At 42.8% G+C, this 12,236-nt stretch overlaps 1 protein-coding gene across 1 annotated transcript in view; it reads left to right on the top strand.

Moving 5' to 3' along the window:
* The first annotated feature begins 767 nt into the window (after positions 1 to 767).
* Kctd8 (potassium channel tetramerization domain containing 8) overlaps positions 768 to 12,236 on the top strand; it is a 244,792-nt gene continuing 233,323 nt past the window's right edge. Inside the window, exon 1 of the mRNA XM_006979666.4 lies at positions 768 to 2,121. Within this exon, the coding sequence (XP_006979728.2) occupies positions 1,149 to 2,121 (973 nt within the window). The 5' untranslated portion in view covers positions 768 to 1,148. The remainder of the gene's footprint in view (positions 2,122 to 12,236) is intronic.

Below are 12,236 nucleotides of genomic sequence, written 5' to 3'. Positions count from 1 at the left end.
CATTCTCTTGCCCTGAGAAGCTGCATGGGAAATAAATTAACAGAAGGATGGATCAAGAGATTAAGATCAGGCAAAGGAACACATCCTGTCCCTCAGTCTCTCTCTTCCATAAGCAGGGAGTAGCCATGCGCCAACTTTTGCAAATGTGGTAGAAAAGAGTAGCTTTGTTACACACAGTCCTTTATTGCCTTTATGAAATGGAATCAAACTTAAGACCTTTAAACCCTAACTGTGTGTAGCACATCAGTTAAAGGGTCAGTCACGCCATTTGTTCTCAGTAGACGGGTAGAGGGGAGTTTGCCCTTCATTTAAAAAAATATATATCATTTAAAAAGCCACTAGCTGTGATTCAACTCTGCCTCACTCACAGCCTTTTTGCAAACACAGCCCACATGCCAATATTGATAATATCGTAGCCTTCTAGACAGTCAAACTACTTTTGTCAAGGTGAACTCGGAGGGGGAAGATTCGGAAGAATGGATGGAGAGGGAGGAAAAGGGAGAGAAAATAAACGAGACTCTGATGAAAAGATGAGTTGCAGTCCACTTTCGCTCGATTTTTGATGTTTCTTTTTGATGTTTCCTTTGGTTTCATCACCCTCCGGCCTCTCCTTTTGGTTCTGCCCTCACCCAGGCTCCCTAGCTCAGGAGCCTCTCCGCCAGCCCCAGAGCCTATCCCTTTAAATGACAGCTGTGGCTCCAGTCCCGGTTCGGGGCTTGACGTCAGTGCCACCTCCTGGGCTGCGAGTAGTTAGCGCCGGCGCCGGCGCTCCTGGCTGGGGCGCGCTAGCTCGCCAGCAGCCGGGGGTGAGTTTTCTTTGCTCGAGCCCCGCCTCCTGCCCGCCCCCTCGGAGAGCCGCGCGCAGCCCCCGAACCTCTCCAAGTCTCTAGCACACTTGCAGCCGGTCGCCCCAAAGGAGCAGCAGTGCCCGCGGTGCTCCATTCCAGAGCTTCTCTGCCCGATGGAGCTCGGGCGCTGCCGACGCCGCTGCTGCCCGGAACCCTGAGCCTGTCCGGGTATCCGGAGGACCGTGCCGGCCAGTCCGAGAGTGCAAGAGTGCCCGGGCGCACACCGAGGACAGGGGGCCTCGAGGTTCTGGGAAGCACGCCGTGCCGCTCGCCTGGGTTACCTGGCCGGCGGCAGGGACCATGGCTCTGAAGGACACGGGCAGCGGCGGCAGCACCATCCTCCCCATCAGCGAGATGGTGTCCGCGTCCAGTTCTCCTGGCGCTCCTCTGGCCGGCGCCCCGGGGCCCTGCGCTCCGTCGCCCTTCCCCGAGGTAGTGGAGCTGAATGTTGGCGGCCAGGTCTATGTGACCAAGCACTCGACGCTGCTCAGCGTCCCGGACAGCACTCTGGCCAGCATGTTCTCGCCCTCTAGCCCCCGGGGCGGCGCTCGGCGCCGGGGCGAGTTGCCCAGGGACAGCCGCGCGCGCTTCTTCATCGACCGCGACGGCTTCCTCTTTCGGTACGTTCTGGATTACCTGCGCGACAAGCAGCTGGCGCTGCCCGAGCACTTCCCCGAGAAGGAGCGGCTCCTGCGCGAGGCAGAGTTCTTCCAGCTCACCGACCTGGTCAAGCTGCTGTCGCCCAAGGTCACCAAGCAGAACTCGCTCAACGACGAGGGCTGCCAGAGCGACCTGGAGGACAACGTTTCCCAGGGCAGCAGCGACGCACTGCTGCTGCGTGGGGCGGCGGCCGGCGGCGCGCCCTCGGGCTCTGGAGCGCACGGTGTCAGTGGCGTTGTCGGGGGCAGCAGCGCTCCGGACAAGCGCTCTGGCTTCCTCACCCTGGGCTACCGTGGCTCCTACACTACAGTGCGCGACAACCAGGCAGATGCCAAGTTCAGGCGTGTGGCGCGCATCATGGTGTGCGGGCGCATAGCCTTGGCCAAAGAGGTCTTTGGGGACACTCTTAATGAGAGTCGCGACCCTGACCGGCAGCCTGAGAAGTACACGTCCCGCTTCTACCTCAAGTTCACCTACTTGGAGCAGGCGTTCGATCGACTGTCTGAGGCCGGCTTCCACATGGTGGCGTGCAACTCCTCTGGCACCGCCGCCTTTGTCAACCAGTACCGAGACGACAAGATCTGGAGCAGTTATACCGAGTACATCTTCTTCCGTAAGTTAGCAACCTACCTACCTATGCATCTCACACCCTTTCTCCACCATCGCCGCCTTGATGCGGGAGGAGCCCCGCTGTGTCCAGGAAGGGACGTTCCTTTCAGGAGTGCCCTGGCGGTGAGCCTGCTAATCTGTATCAGCAGGTCTCCCTCCAGCATCCCTTGAAACAGTGCAGAGTAAGCCTTGGGTCCTCCCGCATTCCTGGATTCAGGTTCTCTTCCTGAACTTATTGATCCAGTCCTCTTGCCCCGCCTAGCTCCAGGATGCCCTGGTCACCCTCCAATGCACAGGGTTAAGAGGAGAGAGAGAGCACTGTCTGTGCCTGTAGGTCATCCTCCTCTTATCTGATGAGATGTGAGTTTAGGGCTTCAGTTTATTTGAGCCTGGAGAACTGGCATGGAGACAGCGCAGCGCATGCCATGCCAGGATTATCTCCTGTGGTGTGTTCCCGCGCAAGAGCTCCAGTTGCATGTGGTTTTGGAAGGGGGCAACTCAAGAGATGGTGACTGTACGTCTAGATCGCCTCCTCTTAGGAGCTAGCACATGAGGGCTGCTAATGTAACATAGTCTCCATTAGCTAGTAACAAGATAGGTTTTCCTTTGTCGCTTACCTCCAATGCAAGTGTCCGATGTTTTGGACAGGGGTCAGAGGGGAGAGATGAGTTATGGCTTCTGAATGCATGTGCGTGTGCTTGTGCATGCGCGCTTGCATGCATGTGTGTGCGTGCGTGCGTGCGTGCGTGTGTGTGTGTGTGTGTGTGTGTGTGTGTGTGTAAAGGGGCAGAGTGTTGAATCAACTTTGCAAGGTAATAGTTTCTAAAAGAGGGAGAGTCTATGAAAATTCTTTGGCGAGATGCTTTTCATGCGTTTTCCAGAGGGGGCCCTGTTGAGTTCAAAACCCCAATGGAACACCACAGTCTTAACATGCAGGTGGTTGTGGGTTTGTCTTCAGTGGGGCTAAGATTCCAAGGTGGACAAAGTAAAACTCAAGTAGGGACGGCCACAGGAAATTATTTGGCCAGCGTTTTTGTTTGGCAAGATACGAGAAGCTTTAAAACCGTGTGTGTGTGTGTGTGTGTGTGTGTGTGTGTGTGTGTGTGTGTGTGTGTGTTTTCAGTGGGCTGGAGACAGCACTAAAAGCCTATAACGGAAGTAGCCTAGCTTGCGTTGTGTTTGCTTTGCTAAGTAGCTCTCAATTGCAAAGCAAAAATGAATAATTTTCTACACTTGACTAGAGGGTGGAAGGAGCCTCTCCTTACACAGGTGCAGGATTGATTGGAAAGTGGTTCAGTGGTTCAGTGAGGGTATTATTTATTTATTTATTCATTTTTTTTGGTAACCTTGAAAGTAGAGTGACAACACATTACTTCTGAAAGTTAGATGACCTTTTGAGACAGTGTTGGAGGTCCTGAGGAAAGCCCTTCTGCAGAACAGCAAATAAATATCCAGTGAAGTGATAAATAAAATCCCCATCCATTGCTTATGTATTTATCATTTATGAAGGTCTTCCTACACAGACCACACAGGCCTTGAGTTCTCAGCCCTTCTCCCTCTTCCTTCTGAATGCTGTCCTCAAAAGGCTGCTGCCCCAGGCCTGGCTCAGTGTCTTTATTACAACAAAAACTCTTTGTTACACAGTAAAAAATACTGGTATTTGGGCAAGCACAAAAGGGAAATTAATACTTCCTTGTTTGTGTAAAACTGGCATCTCTTCAATCTACATTAAGCAATTAAAATATTTAAAGGTAAATAAAGCACTCCCTGTCACTGAGACACTTAGCAGAATTTTGAATGTATGAAGCCTCTCAGTCATTTTGTCCAGGATATCCTTCCAACCATTTCGGGCAATGATGGGAACTGAACTTTTAAATTTTACAAGGTTAGTGTTTTCTCTTACAGAAGATATAAACATGAGGGCACTTCATGATTTTGTTTTCAACTACAGTAGTAAGGGACAAAGCAGCAAGCTCCGGATAGAATGATGGAGGTGGTTTTCAGGACAGGGTCTTGCACAGACAGGTTCAGGCTGGCCTCCTGACTCTCAAGGCTGGGATTCTAGACACTTCTCAGCATGCCTGCCTGAGTGTGAGTGATGTCTTTGTGGAGTTAAGTCTCTTAAATCTCAGCAATGTCTCACAACTTTGGTCTCCCTTTTTTCCCTCCTTGTACTGTCCACTGAAAAAGGAAAATACAGTTTGTAAACTGGGGGTAAAACAATGCCATACAATAGCTACTTGAAGTTGGAAACTGTTCATTTAATTAAGAAGGTAACTTGAAAATTAAATGAAATTTAGTGTATGTTGCACATTTGAAACTAGAGGTAACATTAAATAAAAATCTAATTTTCATGTTGTGAAAATTGCCACTTCTTGAGTGTTACTTTCCTAGTGAGTTCTGAGATTTACTCATAACAGCCCCAGAAATTGATCATCTTCATGGATTATCCCAATTTAGTGACAAAAATTCATAACTCAAGAGTAAAGTTTTTATTCTCGAAGTTGAAATCCAGTCACTGATCCACCAAATATATTTGTCATTTTTCTGGATATAAAATTTATCTTAAATATTAGTAAGCACTTATTAATCTGTGTTTTGAACAGCTACATTCTATCTGCAAAAAATATTTTGAATTTGATTTCTCTCCATTGTTTGTAAGTAAAGGTATATTCTAATTTATTTTTTTTTGTTGTTGTTCTATTTCTGTTCTGTTCAGTCTGGTAATGCCAGAATGTTACTGCTTTTCTCGAAAGGTCTCTATTGGAAATATTTATTAATGATAGTCGTATGATCCAAATTATTGGATGACCTGATTGTCTACTCATGTTTTGATGCAGAAAATAGCCTCTTCACTTACGTATATTTACTACCTCTTCGACACGATTCTTTCCTCAAAGTGTATAGCATACTTTTACTTAGTGTCATGTGTCAGATATTTTAACAAATCTTTTGAATTTAGGTTGCTAATGAACTTCGTGGTTTGATACTGCCCTAAAAGTGACAAAGTAGCAGTTAAAACAGGGGCATTGAATTTAGTGCTCACTATCAATCCAAAATTTCCAAAGAAGGAAAGAGGATGGCAGACACCACCATTTTACTAAATGTGGGAGCGGGGCAAATTATTTACTTGTTTTTGTATTAGTGTCCCCCTACCTGTATAATGGAGGCTGTCATACTTCCAGTTTTATGGAATTTGAGAGTCCATGTGAAGTACTTCTAACATCAGAATTTGACTCAAAAATGCCGGTTGGTGCTATTCTAATAGTTTATTTCTTTGTCAACAGTAATTTTTTGTTTATTATAGGAATTATAGTGAATTGAGTGGTTAATTAGAAAATTTACTTCAAGAACAGCACATCAAATTTTCATAAGTTTGTAGTGAGTATTTAAATACTGCTTTCCTCAGACCAAGTCACCTAGATGTTCCCATCATATTTTAGTTTGTCTGGGTCAAAACCATCACCACTGACTTCTGATTCAGGATTAAAAAGTGTTTTAGTGATTCTTGCTAGGACTTGAAACTTCAGCAATGTTTTTCTTACATATACCAACCTTGTACTTACGATAAGTGGGTTCAGATCCACAAGATAATAGGCAGGCTATTAGACATTAAATACCAGCCTCATTGCGTTACAAGGACAGTTTTTCACCTATTCTCATTCTTAATTCATTGTTTACAAAGACTTTTAAACATAATAATTCTTACACCTTTGTGATAAATCTTCTTATTACTCCTCAAATACCGAAGACAGCTTGACCTTTCTTGGGAAAAACAGAATGATTTATTGGGTTTTCTGTATTTGGGGGAGGGGCAGGCGCTTGGTAAGTGGAATAGTAGCTTTTTTTTATATTTTATTTTATTTTACAGTATTATTCAGTTCTACATAATAGCCACAGATTCCCTTGTTCTCTCCCTTCCTGTCCCCCTCCCCTTTCCCCCAGCCCACCCCCCATTCCCACCTCCTCCAGATCAAGGTCTCCCCAGAGGACTGGGATCAACCTGATAGACTCAGTCCAGGCAGGTCCAGTCCCCTCCTCCCAGATTGAGCCAAGCGTCCCTGCATAAGTCCCAGGTTTCAAACAGCTAACTCATGCAACGAGCCCTCTGAATAGGTGAGACAGTCGATTGGCTTGATCTGTTTGGGAGGCATCTAGGCAGTGGTACCGGGTCCTGGAATAGTAGCTTTTTTAAACAGCAAGACAGGATAAGAGGCATTCTGTGCTGTATGGAAAAGGCTGTAGACAGGTGTATGCTGGAATGTGCTAAGTAGATCAGTGGTGCTTCAAACTAGCACTGTATGTTTCTTTTGCTCCTCACAGTGAGCATTGTGTACATACATTCTTTTCTTGGCATCAGTACTTTGAGTTTTGGGCCCCCTATGTTGCTTGAACCATGAGTGTCTGTCATAGGTAGAGGTAGTTTCAACAATGAAGCAGAGAAAAAGTGGAAAATCATTGGGATGCAAAAAGTTGGGAAGCTGTGTGATGTGGTCCTGGCTGCTGTATAGGAGCTCTGAACTCTTATTTGTGGCATAGTTTTCTCTCTAAAGTTATCTTCTTTCTCAGTGTGAGGACTTTTACTTCCTGCTTTGCTGTTCCCTGAAACTTTAGGGTAAAGTTGACTTTTCCCAAACAGACTTTTACATAGTAAAAGGAACAATTACTATGCACTTGGTTATGTAGTGAGTGCTTTATACAATGTACCTCCAGGACTATACACTTGGTTATATGATGTTTTATATACAATTCTTCCTGTAACATTTCTTGAGCTGGACATAGGCTTCCCAGTGCTTCAATTGGAACACAGTTGTGGAGAGGTCAGCTAATACCCAAGGTTAGGTCTGTACTTAAAACATATAAAGAAGAAAATATATTTCAATGTTTATTGAGTTCTCAGAATTTCAATCTACAAGTGAAAAAAAGTATGGTGTGAAGAGCTAACTAATATGTGTGATGGTAATAATTTTTAGCTTGTGCAAGATCTCCTTAAAATATAATTAATAGGTATTTTGTGTCTCTTGCTGAAAGGTTTGTTTTATTTATTAAGGGTATACACATGTGTATAGTGTTCTTAAAGTTAAAGTAACATGTTTTTCTTTCTTTAACACTATGGGGGGCAGTAATACATATATTTCTAAACCAGTAATACCTACATGTTTGACAAATCACACATTTAAATAATGATCAATCAAGAAATTAATTTTTACCTCTGTAAATAGAACACACTTTCTCAGAAAGTGGCAGAATGAATTATGTGTTTATTACATAGCTGCTTCTTATTTTTAAATACTGGTTAATCCCATTAAATTATGTATCTGGTATAATTAGATTTAAAAGGCTCCAAATACATGCTGGGTATTGAGAGTGACTTTCAGTAGTTTGGAAATGTGAAACATGGAGCTACATCAAGAATCTGAAATTCTTTGGAAGCAGTGTTTCAAATTCACCTTAACTGTGGATTTAAACACAGGTAGAATTTTTGAGACCTTCTTTTCTCAGACCTCACAGTATTCGCTCCGCATAGCAACCAGAGACCTACAAAGTATTTCTTTGCTTTTCTTCTTACCTTTTCCCCATTTAGTTTTAGACAGAGTCTGCATTATATATCTCAAGCTGACCTGGGGCTCTCTACGTAGCCCAGGCTGGCCTCAAACTTACACTAATCCTCCTGCCCCTCTTTATATCTCTGTAGTGTTGGTGTTATAGACATGAGTCACAACAATCAACTGTGCTTTTTTCTTTTTTAAATTTTCTCCCCTTCGGTCCCTCCCCACCCCTTATCTCAGTCTCTCTCCTCCCTTCTTCCTTCCCACTCATCCTCTGCTTTCTCCTCCTCCCTTCCTCTCTCACCTCTCACTTATCCCCTCCTCCCCATTCTTTCTTCAAAGACTTCCACAAAAGAGACAAATACTCTACCTGAGTTAAAGCTGCAGCCCCATAGAAGTGTCTAGTACTGTACAGATATAGATACAGTTTGCATTTCAACAACAACAACAAAAAAACCCATGACCTATTCGGTACCGACTTTGTGTTCCTTACAAACATATTTCTTGATTATTGGCTTCTTATTATATCTTCCAGTCTCATAGTCATATAATGTGGAGTGGACCCTTGTTGCACATGGGGTGTCTTCCCTTCTCTGTTGTTTCATTGTATGGTAGCTGTAGGTCTAAAATTGAGTTTCTTACATATATGATCATCTGTTTTTATGTTGGTTTTGCATACAGCTTTCTTTTATTATGGTCACAGTTTTGTGTTCTTAACCCTCAATAAAATGGCCAACACCAGTATTTAAGGATTTAATAAATGTCTGGAGTCTGAAAGACTGTGTAGATTAGAGAATGAGCTGGAGATGTTAGAGATTCCATTAAGATAGTTACTTAGTTTGGGATTTAGTTTCCTTTCATTTTAGAGTGCATTCATTGAGCACCTAGCAAGAAACACCACTGTCTGTGCACACACACACACACACACACACACACACACACACACACAAATTTGGATAAGAAGAAACCTTGCATTTAAGATGATCATATACAACTTTATGTAAGTGTGAATTATGTTATGATGGTGATGCCTAGTATAGTAGCAAGAAGTGGAAATAATTTCATAAGTACTGTAAAGTACTATAAATACATTGTACTATAAAGTGAAAATAAATAAAATGTTGACTGTGGGACAAATTAGGAAGATCTTGTACACTGAGTTGTTAGAACTGTAAACACACAAGGTGTATCAGTTACATTTCTATTACTGCAGTAGAAACCACGACCAAGGTAACTTATAGGAAGAAGGACTACTTTTTTATTTATGGTTCTGGAGGGATAGAAGGCTGTCACTGCCAGGAAGTATGGCAGCAAACAGCAAGAAAGCATGGCTGATGGATTGGAAGCTGAGGTCTCATATCTTGAACTTCAAGGAGGAAGCAGAGAAAGTGAACTGGCAACAGTGTGTGTCTTTTAAAACTCAAAGCCTGACCTCAGTGACATACTTCTTCCAGTAATGTCACAACTCTAAATCCTATCCAAATAGTGCCATTAACTAGGCAGCAGGTATTCAAACACCTGAACTTATGGGGGGCATTCTCATTCAAATCACCATGCAAGGATACCCACTACACATGACAGATAAAATAGTAGTTTCCGTGTGAGGTTAGAGAGATAGCTCATTTCTTATGAGCACTTGTTGTTCTTGGAGAAGACTGGGATTTAGTCTCCAGCACACATGTGGTGGCTTACAACAACCTGTACTCAAATTATAGTGGTTTCAATGTCCTCTTCTAGCATCTACAGGCATCAGGAACTGCATGTAGCATAAATATACACATTCAGGCAAAACACAAATACATTTCAAGTAAACTATTAAAAATTTAGTTTTAGTGGAAATTAGAATCAGAAAATATCTGTTTGTGTTGATCCTATTTGCAAATGTATGGAGCCAAACTCTACATTGCACCCAACTCAGTTTCTTTTCCTTTTTTTTGGTTTTTTGAGACAGGGTTTCTCTGTGTAGCTTTGTGCCTTTCCTCAAACTCGCTTTGGAGACCAGGCTGACCTTGAACTCACAGAGATCCACCTGCCTCTGCCTCCCCAGTGCTGGGATTAAAGGTGTGTGCCACCACCAACCAGCTCAACTCAGTTTCTAAATGGCACTTAAAAGCTGTTGTTTAATGATAAATATGGCAACATCAATTTTGCTGATACCTTTTAATTTTATTTTGAGAGTAAACAAAGATATGTAGATGACAATAATAGTACTCATTTGGATGCCATACAATAGGATGCTTATTAATTTTGTGCTTAGTCACTAGGTAACACTAGTGCAACACTTTGCCAGCACTTAGAATGATATTCCTACCACATTGCAACCATTATCATATTACAGATGTTTCTACAGGAATGCAAAGAAGTACAACACAACCAAAGGATATAAGAAATATAATGTTGAGTTCAGTAACCAGAATAGTCTGTGATTTTACCCCTTAGTTGGGTTGCGTCAATATTTTCACTCTTTATAGTAGCAAAAATTTTGATTATGGGTTTTATACATTAGTGCTTTCCATTTCATTTCTCTAATTGTATATTTTATAATTCACAGAACAAGGCAATTAGTACTGTTTAGTCAGAGGCAATGCTAGAAGCTGTTGGCCATGAAGAGTAAATTCTTGACAGTATGAATGATTTAATATTTCATAGATTCTTTGAAAACTACTGGCTCTGGATTTTAGATATTGGAAAAGCAGTTTATTTTTGCTTCTGAAGGGAATGTGAGGAAAACAGATATATCCACTTTATAGATTTGTTATAATGGTTAAATTAAATAAGCAACATAAAACACATAATCATATCAGGCATAAATAAAATGCTCAATAAGTACCAGCTATTGCCATTCTTTAAGGTAAGAGCCCTGATGTATGTAGCCAATCTCCTTTATCTGAAAAAAAAAATGTTTAGTAACACAATTGTTCTGTAGAAGATAGAAAGCAATGGGTATTCAAAACCACCTGGGAAAGTTCTGCCGTCATTAATGAGCTTTACTTTTAAAGTCCTCATCTACTATTGAAAACATAATTGCACCATTCTACTAAAAAACTTTATTCTAGTTGACTGTCTATTGTGCCTGAGAAAAATACATTATTCTAGACCTAGTTCTAGTACTGGTCAAGTTTATTTTTTTAATTTTATAATTTAATTTAATTTTACATATCAGCCACTGATTCCCTTGTTTTCTCTGCCCCCCCCCCCACATTCCCCCCAGCCCACCCCTCATTCCCATCTCCAGGGCAAAGACTCCCCTGGGGATTGAGTACAACCTGGTAGATTCAGTCCAGGCAGGTCCAGTCACCTCCTCCCAGGCAGATCCGAGTGTCCCTGTATAAGCCCCAGGTTCCAAACAGCCAGTTCATGCACTAAGGACAGGTCCCAGTCTCAGTGTCTGGATGCCTCCCAAACAGATTAAACTAATCAGCTGTCTCACTTGTCCAGAGGGCCTGATCCAGTTGGGAGCTCCTTAGCTATTGGTTCATAGTTCATGTGTTTCCATTAGTTTGGCTATTTATCCCTGTGCTTTTTCCAATCTTGGTCTCAACAATTCTTGCTCATACAAACCCTCCTCTTTCTTGCCAATTGGACTCCTGGAGCTCGACCTGGGGCCTGGCCATGGATCTCTAGAAAACCAATGTCATCATGAGATTTGCAGGCAAATGGATGGATCTAGAAAATCATCCAGATTGAGGTAACCCAGACTCAGAAAGACAAACATAGTATGTACTCACTCATAGGAGGATACTAGATATAAAACAAAGATGATTAGACTGCTACTCACAACTCCAGGGAGGCTACCTAGAAAACAGGACCCCAAGAAAGACACAGGGATCACCCAATGACAGAGAAATGGATGAGATCTACATGAACAACCTAGATGTGAGTAGGGTAATGAAGGGCAAGGGTCGATGGAAAGAGAGCTTAGGGGAGCGGGAGATCCCAGCTGAATTAAGAACAGAGAGGGAGAACAAGGAATAAGAGACCATGATAAATGAAGACCACATGAGAATAGGAAGAAGCAAAGTGCTAGAGAGGTCCACAGAAGTCCACAAAGATACCTCCACAATAGACTACTAGCAATGGTCAAGAGAAAGCCCAAACTGACCTACTCTGGTGATAGGATGGCCAAACACCCTAATTGTTGTGCTAGAAACCTCATCCAATGACTGAGGGAACTGGATGCAGAGATCCACAGCCAGGCCCCAGGTGGTCAAGTTTTATATAATTATTAAAAGCACTCATTTTGGGCTGAAGAGATAGCTCAGCCATTAAAGTCTATGGCTCACAAACAAAATGCACAAGCACTAGTTTTCAAGAAAATTGCCTCAATCTATGAGACACATCTTACACACGTTCTTTATTTACATTTTTCTTGGGAGTTTTCAGCTTCAGTTGTCAATGGTTTCATTCAAGAAACATTTGGACTCAAGCACTGCCATGCGTTTAGGCATTTGGCCAAAATTTAAGACTGTATTTTAGATTTAAATATATATATTTTCAATTCTGGGAGAGCAATGAGCTGTCAACTCAATCAGTTCCTATTGAAACTCTCTGACACATTCTGATTATAAGC

The sequence above is a fragment of the Peromyscus maniculatus genome, chromosome 10 (assembly GCF_049852395.1).
Source record: "Peromyscus maniculatus bairdii isolate BWxNUB_F1_BW_parent chromosome 10, HU_Pman_BW_mat_3.1, whole genome shotgun sequence".
Lineage (NCBI taxonomy): Eukaryota > Metazoa > Chordata > Mammalia > Rodentia > Cricetidae > Peromyscus > Peromyscus maniculatus.
This window is presented reverse-complemented; position numbering and strand designations above follow the sequence as displayed.